Source organism: Prionailurus bengalensis, chromosome D4, assembly GCF_016509475.1.
Source record: "Prionailurus bengalensis isolate Pbe53 chromosome D4, Fcat_Pben_1.1_paternal_pri, whole genome shotgun sequence".
Taxonomy (NCBI): domain Eukaryota; kingdom Metazoa; phylum Chordata; class Mammalia; order Carnivora; family Felidae; genus Prionailurus; species Prionailurus bengalensis.
Window position 1 is genome coordinate 57,840,740 of NC_057359.1, and position 19,424 is coordinate 57,860,163.

The following is a 19,424-nucleotide window of genomic DNA, read 5'->3' on the forward strand; positions in this document are numbered from 1 at the left end:
TGTTTGTTCAGCAGATCTTACTTATAATGTTTGTGTCTGGTTGTCTCTTTTTGTAATTAACATTACAGCCATTCTTTTTTTTTTTTTTTTTTTTTTTTTTAAATTTTTTTTTTTCAACATTTGTTTTTTTTTGGGACAGAGAGAGACAGAGCACGAACGGGGGTGGGGCAGAGAGAGAGGGAGACACAGAATCAGAAACAGGCTCCAGGTTCTGAGCCATCAGCCCAGAGCCTGACGCGGGGCTCGAACTCACGGACCGCGAGATCGTGACCTGGCTGAAGTCGGACGCTTAACCGACTGCGCCACCCAGGCGCCCCTACATTACAGCCATTCTTGATAATTGCCTAAATGCATTAATTCAGTAGGGGTTGCAAAATGGTGATATTTTAGCTCTTGTCACTTATTAATTATAGTTGATAGTTTGGGAGAAAAATGGCTATTAAAACTAACTGGAGGTAAATCCTTTTTCATTGTCCTTAGCATTCATGGATTTCACAGTCTTGACTATTTGCAGGTAACCATGAAGTTCTGTCTGATACATGTAATGGTTTATAATTTACTGAGACATCAAGTTGTAATCACATTAATTAAAGTTCTGTTTTGGAAGAGAGCCAGTTAGCCTGGTGAACAAACTTGTCAGCTCCTCAGCATCTTTATTAAAAATGACTTTGTGCCTCCTGAAATCACTGCTGCACTATATGATAACTAACTTGGATGTAAATTAAAAAAATAAATAAAAATGAAAAAGTAAAATAAAAGCCCCTACCCCCCCACCATGACTTTGTCTCTATTTAATGCCATTTTATGGAAGTTTGTGCCATAATGCTATTAACAAATTTGTTCGTCACTAATATCAAGGATATGACATAATCTGTTTTACATTGTCATCAGTTAACTAAAAGCAGTTTATAGAACAGTTTAGAATGAACTTTTTTTTTCTTTTCTGTTTTCTTCTTTCTTTTTCTCCTTTGTTCTCCAACAGATTTGGTAGCCCGGTTTTCTCCATTTTTGGTCATTAGAAAAGGGTCTAGACTTGCATATATGGACTTTCTTGATTATTTGCCAAACTAACCAACCTTTTAAGAGATGTTAGCTCAGCTTAATTTAGATCTTTCAAAAGGTTTTCCATTTATAAAAGGAAGTTGGAAAATATTCTAGACAACTGATAAGTATAGAGGACAATAAATTTTGCCCATTCTTATTTCTTACCAAAAAAAATGCCACAAAAACCTTTTGTTTTGTTTTGTTTTGTCAAATAGATATTCTCCTCAAAAAGTGAATCCCGACTAAAGCATCTGTTACAGCGAGCCCCAGATTATTGCCCTGAAACAATGGTAGGTCTTGTTTAACTTAACTATGGAAGCTTTTGTCTAAATGAAGCCATCTAATGAGTTAACTCCTTGATTCAGGAAATTTTTCAAAATGGTTTGAGGTTGTGATCAGATTAAAATGTTCGATTTAGCAAGGTACTTTTAAAAGATCATCACACAGATTGCTCGGTAGATATTATCTTTCATCTTTTATCATTTATCCTATAATGTAGGTATAAAAATAATATTAAATGTACATGTATTGCAGTCTTTAAATTTCATTATAAAGTTTATCTGGAATTTGGAATTTTACTCATTATTTTGACAATTTTATGAAAACCATAGTAACTAAATCTTATATTTATTTTGATTTTCAAAAGTTAAATTTGGGGTAAGGGGAAATGTGTGATTTCTCATTATTCCTATCTTCCCATTTTTTGGTGTACTATAGATATATTGGTTTGCCTGTCTGAATCATGTAACTTAACATGTCTCCAGTGCTGGGGCCATTCTCAGTGTTCGGGATATTCATGGGCTAGGCTCAGGAAGTCTGAGCTTACATGAGACAGCCTTTTTAGATACGGTAGCTTGCATTATGTGAGGCGGGAAATGTTGATCAAACAATTCTGACTGACACATTTGCCTTTACTCGCTCTACAGACACTTTGTCTTTTGCTTAGAAACAGTGATTCCAGTAAGCATCCTGAGAACCCAGACTCCTCATTAGTGCTCTTAGATGGGAAGATGGGAAAAGAGCAAGCAATATTTTTGCATCTCAGTTTTATTTTTTCCCCCTGAATAGCTGCTTGATACTCATGTAGTCTTAGAACATTGATTAAATAGAGACAAACATAATCAAATTAGCTGTACATAATTTCTGTATGAATTGTCATATTTAGGAACTGGTTATATAAAAAGCCTTTTGGTGATTGCAATTTTAGGTTGAAATTTGGAGTTGTATGAATTCATCTTTGCCAGGTAAGCAATAGCTAAATAACATTTGGCATTTTATCTTTAAAAACTTATTTTGTGATTGTAAAATCTGTGTCTTAGTCCTGTAACCTAATGTATCCCCTTGAGTTCCTATCTTCTCTTTTTGGTAGGCACCCAAATTTTCAAATGTATAATTTATTCTCATTCACTCAGTAATTAATTGTGCTCTTGTCTCTACTTCTACCATTCTAGTGAAACTGGTCTTTGCAAGTTCACCGGGATCTCATGGTACCTAAATCTTATGGCCTTTTCTCAGTACTTATCACCTTTGACTGCCTTGCAGCACTGTTGACTATTACCTCCTTATGACTCCACCTTGGCCTCATGACCTTATCCTCTCTTACCTCCCCTCTCCCCCCATAAGGACTTGGGTCATTCCTTCCCTTTTCCGTCCACACTTACCCTGATAATTGCTTTCCTTCCCAGAACTGTTAACTAATCAGCCCTGGGAAGACAACCTTCAAATCCAAGTTATAGCTCACGACTTCTAGACATGTCTACCTGGATCTCTGCATCCTGGTGACAACTGAAGTGCAAACCTAAAACCAGACTCATAACGGCCTGTCTTGTGAATGACACTAGACTGGAATCCCTCAAGTTACCTTTGATTGCTTTTTCTTTTTAGCTCTATTGACTCTCCCCTGGGAAAATCTTGCATCTGTCCTTTCTACTCCTACCATTATTGTTATGCTCTTGGGGTAGACTGTTGTAACAACCTTGTAGCTGGTATTTCAACATATCATAGCTGTCCTCCCCGGCTCCTTCAAAAAGAAGAAAATCTCTCCGGGGATATCCACTTCCATCAAAATAAAGCTCAGACTCCCTAGCCTGGCATTCACAGTCTTCCAGTTCTGGTTAAAGCCAGTGCCTTAAAAGGAAAAAAGGAAGTGTATTTTATGTACCTCTGAACTCTAAAGGCTTTCACACTGTTTGAAGTTTGTATTTCAAACAAGTTGGACTATTTGCCTTCTTGGAATTGGCCATATCCTTGCTTGTTCTCTCAATTATCCCTCTACCTAATGTTCTGGAATTATTTGTATATAATATATATCTAAGATAGTATACCTCCATATGTAATCTCCATAATTGGATAAATCATATATTTTATCTATTTCATAGCCCATACAATACCTAATGAGTCCTTTGTACATAATATTATAAATGCTTATTGGACAATTTAATAGTTTCTAAGAGGCTACCAGGTGTATGGAAGCAGCAATATACTGCAGTAGGGTATAAAAGTTCACAGAATTTATGACCTACGTTGGTTCCATTCAAAATAATGAAAATGTGAGTGATTCTGAAAGTAAGCACCAGAGATTTAGAGGAAACTGTACTAAGCAATGGGGCTAGATGCAAGTCTCTTGCCCTTTGTACCATTAAAACATGTAGGGATACAGAAGCTTACGATACTCAGTATTTCTAGCCAATTTTAAAAATTGGGGTGGTTTATAATTTTCAGAGCTTTGTCCATCTGCAGGCCATTTGTTTACTTTTGTTTTTTAGCAGAATGTTTCTATTTGTTGTGTTAAGTCCTAATTTCATTTGGACAACTATGTTAGCTATTGCATTGAATTCTTTATACCTTCAATTTAATATATTATTATATTAAATAATAATATAACTTAGATGTGAATTTGCAGACATATGTATTACATGGAAGCAGTGTAAAATATTTCTGAAAATAGATAAGGTGAAATTTGCCACATGCTATGAGCATATGTCTTTTCTCTTTTCATAATTACTACTTGTGTCTCCTAATTTTATCCTAGGAGTCATTCGTTGACATTTATACTTGCAAAAGTGGATGTAAAAAATTCATTAGAACACTTTTTATAATTGCATCACCTTTCGATATCACAGTAATTTGGTTGGAGAACAGCTGCTGAGTATAAACTGCAACAGAGTAGTCATTTTGCCCCATAATTAAGTGTATCCACCAAAGTCCATTCTTACCCACAGAAGATGTATTTTTCTGTTCAATAAGTATCAATTTCTAAACAGCATCATAGGTTTTACACCATTCTAGTTACTTAATATTTTGAGTACAATAATCCTTATGCCCTTTTTGTTTGTTTGCATGTTAAGTTAAATTGGAATCTTTGCCTCTGATTCAGTCTTTGCCTCTGATTCACTCTCCTTATTTTCCTTAACCTGTGTGTCCTGTAGAGATGCTGTTTACCCAAGAGGGAGAGTGATCTAAAGAGAGTTTAGGGTGGGCAGAGGAAAGAGAGAAAAAAACAGAGCACCTGGTAATTATGCTGTAAGGGCCTCTGAGAAGACTGGCAGCATTGGGAGTAAGCAGGGGAGGAGGGCCTTAATAATTTTGAGGCCTTGTTATCTGAGCTAGTTTTCCTGTAGACACCTGCTTTGACTTTTACTAGTATCCACAAACCAATTGGGCATGCCATTTGTGTTTCTTACTCCTTATGACTGAAACATTTGAACTTTTTGTTTTTAAGGTGTGTTTAAGAAGTCTGATGGCTGGGTTGGCTTAGGCTGCTGTGAACTGGCTATTACCTTGGAGTGTCGACAGGCATGCAAGCAGGTAACATGGCAATCAGGCTCGTGAGCAGCATGGGATACAGTTTGAGTATTAGCTGCGTCTATGTCTTGGACCTTGCCTACCTCATACCTTTGGAGGGGTGACCCATAAAAACTACAAATTTAGCATTTCTTACATAGACCACTTCCTTTTAGACTTGCTGCTTTCTCATTTGTGGCTGCTGCATGTAAGACACTCAACCTTCTCTTATTCTTTGTTAACTTTTCTCTGCCCTGCAAAGAAAGAACATTACAGGAGCCGAGGCCTTTTGTACTTTCCTGTGGTCATGCTTAGTCAGTGCTGAGTGACTCTGAATGGTTGTGTAAATTTAGAGTATGCTTGGATGAGAGCAGATGACACAGCTGGCTTATTTCGCTTTCATCTTCCGTTCTCTCTTTCATCATGGGTTTACCCTGGGCATGTTCTTTTATCCCTTCTCTGCTCCTGAGGTGAGCATGACTCCTACGGTGAACTGTGACTTCTCTTTGATCTGATAGATCTCTGGTCCAATTCAAGTTGAGTTCTTCCTCACTGTGTATATTTTCATAGTGGTTCCTCAGAGTGCTGTGGGAGAACTGGTCTCCTAGCTCCTCATACTCCCAAGCGGTGAGAGTAGATTTAAGTGGGAAATTTAGATGGACCTGAAATCACAGCTGGAGAGCCTTCTCTTACTTTCTTCTTCTAGTGACTGGTTTCTGGACCAGAGTACATGAGACATGGTGTCACCTTTACTTTCATACAGACCACTGTGCTGTTTAGCCTGAGCAACACTCTTTGAGCAGTGTACAGTCTAGTGATCTGCTGCTGTGCTCCAGCCATTGAGGTGAAGCTGAGGCGCAGAGGCTTGAACTGTAATGGATGGGGGGTGGGAGGGTGCATAAAGAGAATTACATAAAAATTACTTTTGTTAATTGCCTTACAAAGCCTTTTCCTCTTTAGTTGCCCCCTCCATTGCATATGGATCTTTGCTGAGGAAATTGGCTTGTAAGTCAGTAGGAGAATTTAGAATATGAAGGGTTAAAGAAAAAGCAAAATATAAATGCCCTGGCAGAGCTTCACAAGAAAATTTGCTACAGAGTGGATTTCAACTAAGAAAAAAAATTCTCTGATTTACATTTTCTTCAAAGTCATCTAGTTTCTGAAATAACAAAAGGACCCTGTTATTATGTGAGATTAAAGCCATAAAAGAGCAAAGCTTTAGCATATCGGGTAGGTTCTGGGGCTGATGTTTATTTTAAAGAACTTGCATGAAATTTGTTTGTTGTATTTTAGGAACTTTTAAATATTAGAGCATAAGGTTTTTCTTGATGAAATAAAGAATACCAAACCAAGTAACATATATTAATTTGTGTTCTTTTTGTCCTGTGTTGAATAGTATGTGTAATACATTAATGGAGAAATTTGTTATCTTTTAGGCATCTTCAAAAAATGATATTTCCAAAGTTTGCAGAAAAGAATATGAGGTATGCATTTGATTTAACAACTTTGGATAGACCAATTCAGATATTATCAGAATTGATAAAAATCACTTAAATGTTCAAAATGAATTCATTCTTACATAAATTACCTTTTACTTTACAGAAAATATGGCCTTATTGACAAAATGTAGCCTTATCATTTACCTTGTTTAGAAATGTCATGACTTTAATTGACTTGTCAAAATTGAACATTAAATTTAAGGAAATGCCCTGTTAACTATACATGAGTTAAAAATAAAATCTTAAAGTTAAAAAATATTTTTCAAGAAATGTCTGAATCACATATACAGAGGCTTTAACCTATATTGTATTCATAACAGCAACTGGTTATACCCAAGTGTAAAATAGTTTTTCTAAAGTTCCATATCCTCTTTTGCCCCCTTTCCTATGCCTTGATCCATGCAGGTATCCATCTTTATTAACTGTCTCTAATTGGAAGAAATAAAATCACACTGCCAGTGTGAGTAGCTTCAAACTTTTGCAGCTCTCGCATTTGGTGGAAAAAAGTAGTAAATTACAAAGGCTGTATTAAATCTGAAGGATTCTTGTCTCCCAATGGTGGTATTTCAAGCACTGTGGTATGTAGATGGGTCAGTTCCTAGGGAGGAGGTAGAGGAGGTATTTCATGTCATGCAAATATGTACAGAAGATTGTCCCTGATGTGAAAAAGCTCCTCATTGGACTACTTCCTTCAGTTTCTAGAAGTCTATTGTTAAATGTGACATTGTTTTACATAGCGTAAGACCATGCAGTTAAGGATACTTACATGCATATTCCTCATTCATCATTTTACCTATAAACATTGGGATTCCTATTGCTTTTAATAGTCTGTATTCTCTTGGAGAAGAAAGAACAGGTCTCTTAACAGCTTCTAGATTATAGTTCTTTTTTTTCTTTTCTCAATGCCTATAATTATATCTCTTGATTAATATTTTTAAATTGGAAAAATCTTACCATTTGTCCCTTTGTACTGTTTGCTAAGTTATATCTGTTTCTCTGAAGACAAATTTCCAAATTAATTGCAACTCTCCTCTGTTCTTATGAAAAGGAGCCTTGCTGCAAAGAAATAAAAGAGCTTTCTTTTTTTTTTCTTATCTCTCTACCTTTAAAATAACTAGTATTAGTTTCTCTTGAACAAAGTGGCTAACTGTGATAATTCCTTCTTTTCTCCCACATGATGTCTGACACTGTCCATCTTCTGTAGCCTGTCCTCCATTATTTTAGTGTGCTTCCTTCTCTTGTCTGGATTTCTGCATTGCCCTAGGAAGTCTGCCAGTATGTGTTGATGAAGGACGGGACAGGAAAGGTAAGAGAGATAAGTTCTGTCCTATGAGAGAAATACTAAGGATAGTTTACTTTTCCAGTCTATCCTCCCTTACTGGCCTAGAATTAAGCAACTATTTTCAAAAAATCTATGCCGAGAGGGTTCTTTTACACATGTATATATATATATAATATATATATAAAATATATATATATACATGTGTAAAATATATGTGTAAAATACATATATGTACTATAATATATATAAGAAATATACATATGTAATATAAATCCATTAAAAACTGACCCTATAAATTATTAAAGATAATTCAAGACAATTTGATTTCTTATGTATTACTTAGAATTAAAAGAGAGACAAGAGCACTTTAATGCAGAAGGAGGGTTCTGTATTATAAACCCCAAATAACAGTCACTCTCATGATTATTAAAATCTAGCCTAAAGATAATGACTATTTGTTATAAAGTGAATTGGGTAAGTTTGGTGTAGTGCAGCCTGTTTTAACGGGATTGGTTGTTTATCACCGTAAGAATAATTTATAAAATTAGGCTTTTAATGTTTTTTCCTTGACCCTGGAGTGGTCCTTGGTGTGAACTTCCGGATATGTGAGCTGTTCCTTTAGGCTAACAATTTTAGGAGTTAGCATTTACCCTGAAGTAGGTTGTATAGTTTGATTAGAGAGATTCAGAGAATGAGTAATTTTATTTGAGCAGATTTCCTGAGAAATTTACTTATATGCATAAAGTTAAAAAAACTTTAATGCCATTTAAAATTCTGTTTTTTCCAACCAAGCTAAGATAAACCAGTTAAATGTAAAGCATTGTTCTGTCTGATTTTATAGATCTAGTTTCTTATGCGAAACAACATTTATTGAATACCGAGGGGTAGTGCTATATATTAGAAAGAGCATAAACTTTGGAGTTATACCTAATTCTGAATTCTAGTTAAGCTACTTACTTATTACTAAAGAATTATATCTAACTGAGTGAAAAATTAAAATATATACTGTCCACACAAATCAGAAAGCAGAGTGAGCACATTTGGTATACTTTGGTAAAAAGACTGTGGATCAAAAGCATGGTAGCAAAAATGTACATGGCTTGTGCAGGGGACAGAAAGAAAACGGGCCTATTTAAGGCTGTGAATCTGTGCTTGGATAGGCAAAAATCGGACCAGATCCTGGAAAGATGATATTTTAGGGCTCAGGTCATCATGAAGTAGAGGGGGATGATGAAGATTCTGTAATAGGCCAAAGTAACAAGTCCATATTTTAGAAAGCTAAAGCCTTAGTTGTGTGCATGCTAAGTTTTAGATCCCCCAGACCCCTCTAACTTAGCTAAAAGTAGATAAGGCACAAAACTAGGATGATAAGAGTAGAACCAAGTATTCAGGAATAACTAGAGATTTGAAGGCACAATCCATCAATAGCATTTGTTATGGTGGGTTGAATAGAGGAGATAATATTCAGGGAAATAGTAAAAAAAAAAAAACCAATTATTTGTGAATTGGGAGGTAGACTCAAAGAAATTGTATGGACAGGCAGCATAGAAGGACAGACTGAAAGAGAGTTTAAGGGTTTTGGGAGATAAAATGTCCTAATTGGAATACTAGAAGAAAAGAGAATATGGGGCAGAGGCAATATTTAATGAAGCCCAACAAATCCCCAGCAGGATTAAAAGGGAAAAAAATGCATATATTACAGACATACCTCATAGCCAAAGATCTTAAAAGCAGTCAGAAAAAAAAAAAAGACTTTGCCTTCAAAGGAGACTAACAGCTGATTTCTCAATAGCAACAGAGGAAGCCAGATGCAGTGGAATGACACCTAAACTGTTCTGAAAGAAAGTAATTAATCAACCTAGAATTCCATATCCAGTAAAAATATTTTTCAAGAAAGAGGGCAAAATGAAGGTCTTTTCAGACAGCAAAACAAAGAATTGCTATTACTGGATCCTTTCTAGAAGTCCTTCTCTAAAGGAAGTTGTAAAATGTCTTTTTTGAGATGCAAAAGATAACGGGAGAATGATGAAAATACAAAGTGGCTAAATTAAAATACAGATTATAAAAAACAATAATAAATGATGTATTCAGTTTTTAAATAAGTAACAAGTAACAGTAACAAGAGCCTATTATGTTGGGAAAGGAGTTTAAAGAAATGGAGGGATATTGAGTGTTAGGTGTTTTTAAATGTAAAAACCCGTATCTCAGAGGTAGTGAATACAGGACTAAAGAGAGGAAGAATGATCACGCCCAAATCAACTATGACGTAACCCTTGAATCTTGAGAGTAAAAAAAAACCTCAATAAAAGAGAAAGTGTTCAAAAAAGTAGAGAGCTGCTTTTTGAAAATTATTTTTTTAGGGAACTGCAAGAGAAGGATCCAGAAATCGATTAGGAGGACCCTACCTGTGTTAAATAAGAGTATTGGAATGAGATGTTCCAAGAAAAAGAGAACTAACTTCCTGTCAATGGAAATGTTCAAGCAAAGGCTTACTGGATTCACACACATATCATGGAAGGGATTTCTGCAATGGATGGGAGATTTGGCTAATCTCCCAACTCTGCAGTTCTCTTTCTGACCCAAACCTAAGAAAGAGTACTTCTTTCAGTAATTAAGAGTACTATTTTCAGAATCACACATTTTATTAGAGCCACCAGTATCAACCAGTGGCTTGATAACTCTGACAAAGACATGTTCAAGTGTCATGGGCATGCTTAGTTCTAGGTTTTCCATGCATTTTCACAGGCCTGGGCCTTTGGCTCACCTAGAAGCATTAGGCCACGTGGATTCATAGATGTGTGATACTAGAACCAGGGCTGACATTCAAAATATTCAACAACTGGAATGACCGAGGCACCAACAGAACAGATGCTGGCTGTAACCCATCGGTACAGCCGCACTAGTGCACACTGCCTCATTAGAACCAAATTACAGACTAATTCATGCTTTCTGCGAGATGTGAGACATCTAGTATATTTTTTTTACATAGTCTCTGTCTGCAAGTTGGCTGAAAATATTTTCTTCTAGCCACCAAAATGGTAATTAAAATTTTTTTGTTGTTCATAGTTTCTTTCTTGATTAAGATAAACATTAAGGTGATGTGTGGGTGATGAATTTCCAGAGAGTTGGCAATGGCTGTAGAGTGATGAGACAAACTTTAGTTTTGGGTTCATAAATCTATTTAATACCTTTATGGCAGGCTTTACTGCCATTCTTTTAACATAATGGTCATAAATATAAATACCTTTCCATTTGCTGCATGAGCCACTGAAATACAGTGATACAAATTTGTCATCAGACTTTCACATTTTTACTTGTTTCTTCCTTTCACAGATCCTTCTCTGTACTTTTCTTTATATTCTCTTTAGAAATATCATTTTCAATTCTCTCCTTTCTTTCTAGCATTTTTTTTGTCCATTATTTGATGTAACTTCATTAAGAAGGTGAGAAACTATGAAAGAAAGTAGGAGGTATTTTTGTGAGGACTCACTTTTTTTTTTTTTAACCTTAAGGCATTTAGGTTTTAAACTAAACAGTTGCTAAACAAAACTAAAATAACGTTCTGTCCTGGGGCTCTGGTTCTGTGAGAATGCGAAGATAAAATTAAGACTCTGAGGAGATATTAAAAAGAGGCTCTAAGAATCATAAAAACAAAGATGGCCAGCCTTGTGAGTTTCAGAGCCATTTCTTTCAGCACCATCCTGTCAACACACAGCTCAGTGTGTAAGAGAAAGGTGCAGATATGTGTTAATTTTTATTTTTTGAATATTCACATGTTCAAAACTAAAAATGGTGTACAATAAAAAGTCTCATTGTAACTTCCTGTACTACAGCCACCCAGTTCCTAAAGTCACTAGAAATATTTGTGCTTATAAAAGTAAATATATATAGTTTTCCTCCATCTCCGTAGCACAAATGATAGTTTGTCACATCCCTGGATGCCAGTGTTTAGTACATATTTATGTTTGCCTACACAGGCTGTACAGTGTATTCTCAGGAAATGTCACAATAAAATATCCTGCTTTAAAGATTTCTATGTATTAATTTTACTTTGTTCCTTTTTCTCTCAAATTAACCTTGATTCTAGATTTGCTACCAGAAGCATAAAGGAAAGGGATGAAGAAATAGCCCTAAAAATTTAGAGATAAGATAGGGATGTCAGGGCCAGCAGGATTCTCTGGACAGCTTGAGGCCTGCCACGCCTTATGTGATTGGATCTGTTCTACAGTGCTTTAAGAATAGAGTAGACCATCTTGCATGGCAGACGACAGTCTAGGCTGTTGATAGTCAGCTTTGGGGGATTTAGCAAAAAGAATGTGGTACTTTGCCCCATCAAAGCCTTCAGGACCTAAATGTAAAGCTTCTTTTAGTTAGTTCTAAGGAAACCCCAAGAATTGGCAGAATATAGTAATAGAAGACTGTGAATGGGAGGCTTGTAAATGACAGAATGCTGTACTGATACCCTGTATCAGAGTCAACATGAGCCGTTACCTGCAGCTGATGAGCTCCAAAAAGAGCGAAACCTATTAGGTCCTGCAGTACTGGCTTAAGATATATAAAACCTTCATTATGTTCCATTTGTATGTGGGGTTTTTTTTGGTCATATTTTGTATTAGAAGGGAATAACTCCTATTCAGTCTCTGTGCTAGAATATTTCCTCTCTTGTCCTTTCTTCTCAGAAGTCACATGAATGAGATCATCCCAAAGGGAAATCGGAGTTTGATTAGATTGTGACCTGGTCTAATCTAAATGGCCAGGTTTTTCTCCCTAGGCAATCTCATCTACTTCCATAGTTTTAATTGCCCCAATATGATGACAATTCTAGAATCTTCTTTGCTAACCTCTTTCTCTGAGTTCTTGAATCACTATTGGATATGGATACTTTTGATGTTCAACTCGCATTTCAAATCAGCCGAACTGATTGTTACTTTCCATCCTTCCCTCCACCCCACTGCTACATAGCACACACGTGCATGTGTGCGCCCGTGCACATACACACACACACACACACACACACACACACACACACACACACGCATCCAGAACAAAAACTTACCATTTTTTTCTTACATTTCCTGTTTGGTTATTCCACTATAGTGCTCCCAGACACATAAACTAAAAGCCCTAAGAGGTATTGTCTACTCTTTCCTCTTTCTCACCACCTCCCACAAATAATTGGTTATCAAGCCCTGAAGATTAACCTCCAAAATACATCTTAAGTCGGTCTCCTTTCCAGATCCTCGGTTACTGCCTCAGCTCAGGCCCCTATACCACTTTTCTGGACTACAGTAGCTGCCAAACTAGCTTTCCTATCTAATTTCTCCTCTTATTTACTCTCTCCACTTCTCCTAAGATGATCTCTTTAAAGACCAGATATGGTCATGTCACTCCCTTACTTAAAACCCTTCAATGGCTCACCTATGGAATATAGTTCATGTTCCTCAGCCTGGTAAACTAAGCTTTTCTCCATCTAACTGCTGACTCTTCTCCTTTACACTTCAGTAGTATGCTACTTGTGATTTCCCAGATTGTTACTTGTAGTTGGACAACCTGTTTGTGCTACCTAGGATTCCCTCTCCCTGATTCCATCCTATTACCCACTCCAGTGGTATGCTGGAGCCAGCTCCTACTAGCTAGAGAAAACTGCTTGTTAAATATTCAGGAATTTTGCCAGCCAGTTTTTAACCCGAAATCAGCCATGATGGGGCGTATTTTCACCACAAACATCAGTAAATACTACAAATCAGGACTTTCCCTCCACCCCAAGCCCTGCAAAAGTTGGTCCTAGCACACCAGTACTCCCGTCCAACTGGCAACAACCTTTGCCTTAAATTCTGGCTTAGACAGTTCTTTAAAAACCTTCCCTACCCAGCCTTGTTACCTCTACACACATAAAATTGACTGCTACTTCCCCTTTACTTTACATGCTTGATTATAGCATTTGTCACCTTATAGTATAATTCTTTGTTTACAGGTCACTTTTTAATACTCAACCCTTGAGTTCCTGGGGCAGAATCCACCTTTCAGTTGTCTTTGTGTCTGTCATTCATTCACTCAACCTTCACTGCACTGGTACACTTAATGTGTCTCAGGCACTGTTCTCAGGGCACAAGGTGAAAGGATTTAGCCACTGTCTGCAAGAAGCTCAGAGCCTAGTCCGTGGGAAGAGACAAATAGGTCATTACAATACAGTGAGACAAGTACATTGCCAAAAGTCTGTACAAGACACATTGGAGCCTGAAGAAAACAAACAGACAATGCCCAGTGTAATGGGAAAGTCTTCACAGAGCAGGTAAGGTTTAAAGGGTGAACAGAAATTTGTTGCCTGCGGATAGGTGCTATACAGTTAGTATTTTTTAGATAGAATTTTTTAATAGAAATTTTGCCATTCTGGACAGCTGAGTTACACAAGGTTCTTTGTCTCAGAGTAAATAGCAATTTTATGTGGAAACCTTGTATAAATGTCAGTGAGTTAGGCAATCTCTGAATGAGTCCAGAAAACACTGAATACTCTGTCTGTTATCGCAATAATGTGAATCAGACCATCCAAAAACTCCATAGCCTGAAACAATAACAGTTTATCATTTCTTATGACTCTACAGCCCAGGTAGGCAGTTCTGACCTGGCCAAGCAAGCTTAGCTGATTTGGGCTGGGCTCACTCATGCATCTACAATCAGCTTGCAGGTCAGCGTGAGCCTAGCTGACTTAGGATGCTCTTAGCTAAGTCAGCTCAGCTCTCCTCCATGTGTGTCTTCTAGCCCTCTCAGTCATGTTTCCCGTGGTGATGACAGGGGCCCAAGAGAGGGAGTGGAAAGATGCAAGTGTCTGTGCACGCCTCTGCTTGCTTCAAGCTTGCTACTATCCACTTGGCCAAAAAACCACATGGCTAAGTCCAAAGTTAATGTGAGAGAGAGAGAGATAGGGGGAAATGTGAAGAACTGGGGCTATCATTACAGTCACTCTACCACAAACACTCTGTGCTGAGTTCTGTTCTAGATCTTGTGTTACACTGCAGATATTACTTGCCCTTGAATTTGCTTCCAGTTGGTTGGATGCTCTGGTGATAATGAGCAAATTTTTTTGAGCAGTCTAGACCTATTAATTTTATTTTAGTTGTGGGTGTTTGTTTTTATCCAACTCTTAAAATGATATTTACTATTTGGGAGGCTGAAGAAATTGAAGAATCACTTGTTTAGCAATATCCATATCATGCTATTAAATCCTTTACATAATCTAGTCGCTTAAACTTTTTAACTAAAAAGCCATAGTGTCCACAACAAGGAAAAAACATCTTGTAGAGGTTTAAAAACATGTTTGTTTTTAAAGGGCAATTATGGAGGGGTGCCTGCCTAGCTCAGTGTGTAGAGCATGCAACCCTTGGTCTTGGGGTTGTGAGTTCAAGTCCCACATTGGGCATAGAGCTTACTTAAAATAAAATAAAGGTCCCTTATTTAATATCTCCAGCTTAGCATTTGATGAGCTAGATTCCTCATACGAAATGCAAAACTTCAAAGTGGGAGAAATTTCAGTCCATTTATGAAAAAGAAACATTTTATTTTTGAGGCCTTAGGAATAAAGCAGCTCCTTTACTTTTAACTAGTAGCCTTGGGAATAGGGAACATTAAATAACAGGTTATGTGTTTTTTTTAATATTTCTTTCTTTTTTTCTTTCTTTATTTTATATATGAAATTTACTGTCAAATTGGTTTCCATACAACACCCAGTGCTCATCCCAACAGGTGCCCCCCTCAATGCCCATCACCCACTTTCCCCTCCCTCCCAGAGACTCTTAAATAACAGTTTATAAAATGTTCTCTTTTGGGCCTTTGTGCAGAAGTAACTAAAACTTCTAAAGTCAAACTTTCTTTCTTTCTTTCTTTCTTTCTTTCTTTCTTTCTTTCTTTTTTTTTTTTTTACAAGATTCATGTGGTCAGTGTTTGTTTTGTTTTCATCATCCTCATCATTGGTGAGGATGGGGAGGGAGCTGGAAGAACCAGAAGCAGAAGGGTGGTGGCCAGGGAAAGGATTGAGATGAGTGGGCAAATGGAGAAATGTTAGAAAGGAGTCCCAGAAATGGAAAAGTGTGTGTGGCCGGGACAGAAAATAGATCCACGGACCCAACTTCTGAACAAGTGATTTGACCAGGAAAGTCTACCTCCCAGATGCACCCCAATGGCTCTTCACCTAAAGGAGGGTCAGTGTGGCTTGAAGGATCACATATGGTTCCCTTTACTTTGATTTTACTTTGTATTTTAGTTTTTCTGCCGGGTTTGCCCTCTGGGCAACCCAACGCTGGGTGGAAGGGCTTGCTGCAGTTCTCTCAAAACCAACAAGAGTGGGGCAGAGAACTGGAAGTAGCTACCCGAGGAAAGATTTCATGATCAAGTATCTTTAAGGGAAATAATATTACCCTCAAGAAATGATTGTTTTCCCCACAGTTTAATGTGTTGATTCTAAAAAAGGAGACTGTTGAAAAGATATTATTCTGTGGACATAAATGCAACCTTGCATTGACCTCATTCAAAAAAAGAATCCAGTCTTCTTACGGTATAGTGTCATGAGAGAGCAGTCTGGGTTGTAGCCCTGGCTCTGCCCTTTGTTTGCTGTGTACATCTGTCTCCAGCTGGATAGTGAAGGCTTTTGGATTTGCAGATCTCTTGGGATCCGCCTGTGTTCTTGGGTCTCTGAGGTGTGGTAGATCTTCATCTTGGTAACACTGTAATTTTTATCTATTCTAGAGTAAGATGAACGGAGCGGGGGAGCTGATCTATGGAGGCACAGTGGGTATAGTATTGGTGGCAAAAGGTCAGAAGAGGCTCCATACTTTAGTATAAAGCCTCAGTTACCTCCTTTGCCACCAGATGGCGACCAGACATTTCCAGGAGTTAAGAAATGTCTTAAGAGATGAAGAAATTATAAGTTAATGGTGTAACTCATTATGTGTGTCTTAAGACCTGTCAAACTAATCAGCAATAGTTTAAGCAGTGAAAAGGTAGAGTTGCTTATAGTTCATATAATAGATATAGTTAGCTAAGGTATCCTAAGGTTAAGAATCCTTTATTAAAGAGAGGGATATGATCAGAGTTTGAAATCATGAGTATGAAGTAAGCAACAGAGAATTGATGAATTCTTCAAAAACTGGTATATTTAAATGAAGGACCATTCTTTAAAACCTTAAAATTAATAAAGATAAAAATAGAGATGTAAAAATGGTATCAATACCAAAGGTACTGCCGTGTTGAAATATGAATGTTTTTAGTTTGATAAATTAAGGTAAATCTATCCTTGAAAGGTCTATCAATGAACATTAAGAGAAATGAGAGGTGCTTAGGGAACATTTCTGAAGTCTGGTTGTGCCATGGAGGGAGACAGTTGTGCCCTCCTACATCAGGGGTTGGCAAACTTTTTCTGTAAAGGGTCAGATCTCAAATATTTCAGGCTTGCAGTTTGTATGGCCTCTGTCTGTTCAACTCTACCATTGTAGTATCAAGTAGCCATATACAGTATGTAAACAAATGGGTGTGACTGTTTCAATAAAACTTCATTTACAAAAGTAGGCAGCAGGCAAGATTTGGCCTGTGTGCCATAGTCTGCCAACCCATTTATGGGTAAAAGCTAGAGTTCTCCTTTTTAGGCCTCCATCACTGGCTTTGGTCAAATAAGGGGTTGAATTAGGTGATCGCTGACATTTTTCAGGTTTTGTGTCCTTCCTTTAGTATCTCTCTAAAGTGAAGTGATCTACACGTCAACTCAGAGTGATATTTCTTTTATTTGGAAGGTCAAATTTCCAAAATTCCAGCTTGAACAAATTTGGAAGTCTTTAGAACAGGGTGTCCGAACCTTGGCACTATTGATATTTTGGGCTGTTGTTTGTTATTGTTGTCAGGGAGCTGCCATGTGCACTGTAGGATGTTTACAGCATCTCTGGACTCCTCTACCCATTAGATCCCAATAGCACACGCTGCTCCTCCAGTTATGACAACGAAAAATGTCTCCAGATATTGCCAAATGTCCCCTGGGAAGCAAATCACCCTTAGTTGAGAACCACTGCTCTGGAGACTTGTACGAGTAATTGGAAGAATATCAAAACTGGAGATCAGGCCGTGCGACTCAGGATGGCCACCAAGATAATAAATGTACTCCTTCAAGTACAAGGTCAAAACAGCCAAGCCCAAAAGAACAACCAGTTTATTAGAAAAAGAAAGACAATGAGAATCAAAGGGGGCTGGAAAGTCAGTAGCAGATTGCTTTTTAATATTGATTTAGATCATTTTATGGAAAGTGTTCCTAAAACCATGACCAAAATAGATGGCTATCTGTAACAGGTAGTTGAAAAGTCAAACAAAGAAAAATAGATGAAGAGAGATCTAGAAATGAGTATTAAAGAACACCAAGAATGTTTATTTTCACCCCTCATATTGCTTGATGAGAGCCCTAGCAGAAAGAAGTCATACTGATCCAATTCATTAGCCCTTATCTGTGAGGCCTGGGTTTTTGTTTTGTTTTTGTTTTAAATGGATAGAGTATGGTTTATTTCTAAGTAGAATATTATTTAGTGGAGAAAATGAATGTAGTACAGCTTCACACAACTACATAGATGGATCCTTGAAGGTAGATTTTAAATGTCAGTAAAGCTGGTCCTTTTAAAAGTCCAGATCACATAGCCGGCTTATGATTTAGCTACAACTAAAAGCCAAAGTCATCTCTATTCAACTGTAAGAGCACTTGATTTCCATCTACCTTTTATTTATGCCTATATTATTTCTTTTAGGAATTCATTCTTTTATTTGTAAGAGATATTAATCATAGCCCGTAGGCTCTAAATATCCAAATGGCTTTGAACAAGGAATTTTTTGTTTTCGTCTTGTTTTACCTCTTATTTTCCTTACGGTGACTTTAACATAGTGTGATATTTTCTGAACAGTGATCTAAGAACTCTAGAAATACTAATTCTATTCTCATTATCTGCTTTTGACTTGCTCTGTAACCTGGGGCAGTTTCCCCTCTGATGAGGAAACAGTTTGTTCATCTTTAAAATGGTAGAGAGATACCCCAACATCCCAGGGTGACTATGTAAGAATCATCTTTTTATTTTTTATTTTAATTCTAGTAAAATTAACAAACAGTGTTAATATTAGTTTCAGGAGTACAATATAGTGATTCAATAATTACATAAGAATAATCTTGGAGGCCTTAATATGTAGATTTCTGTGGTTCATTCCCAGATTCTGATTCTGTAAGTGTAGAGTAAGGCCTAGGAAGCCCAGGTGATTCTAGTGCATGGCCATGTTTGAGAACAATTAGGGATGCTCTCTAAGCACGTTTCAACTCTAAAATGCAGCAGTTACATGAAATCTCTGTTTCCCTAAATACCTTTTATTATATTATCTTCTGGGAGCCCTTTTATATACTGCAAGAGATAATTGAGATTAATACATTGTAGGTTACCCCCACATACACAGGTACAGCTTTACATAAACATGGTTTGCTATAACATGATCAGCTTATGGCTCAGGATGAGGATCTTGACCCCCAGTATGTGTTAGATGGTGGTTTCTTTTTTCACCAGGATGCCATCTCAGTTTCTTCATCCTCAGCTTTGGATTTGGAGAAGAATTAAATAGTTTGATATTCTGATTTCCATGTAACCATAAAGTGGAATAAAATTAGAAATTCTGCATGGTGGTTAATTTGTTTGTTTTTCTTTAATTTGCAGAATGCTCTTTTCAGTTGCATTAGCAGAAATGAAAGTAAGTATTTTGTCAATGGTTATATGAGCAGTCCAAGGAGCAAAACACAGTTTACAGAATACGAT

At 37.0% G+C, this 19,424-nt stretch overlaps 1 protein-coding gene across 2 annotated transcripts in view; it reads left to right on the plus strand.

The window, feature by feature from the left end:
* RECK (reversion inducing cysteine rich protein with kazal motifs) overlaps positions 1-19,424 on the plus strand; it is an 87,863-nt gene that overhangs the window by 14,360 nt on the left and 54,079 nt on the right. Inside the window, exons 3-7 of one of the 2 annotated variants that reach the window (XM_043567335.1) lie at positions 1,260-1,334; positions 2,252-2,288; positions 4,766-4,851; positions 6,264-6,311; positions 19,326-19,359. In XM_043567335.1, the coding sequence (XP_043423270.1) occupies positions 1,260-1,334; positions 2,252-2,288; positions 4,766-4,851; positions 6,264-6,311; positions 19,326-19,359 (280 nt within the window). Of the gene's footprint in view, positions 1-1,259; positions 1,335-2,251; positions 2,289-4,765; positions 4,852-6,263; positions 6,312-7,555; positions 7,633-19,325; positions 19,360-19,424 lie in introns of those variants that run through there. The other variant, XM_043567336.1, reaches the window with a different exon arrangement.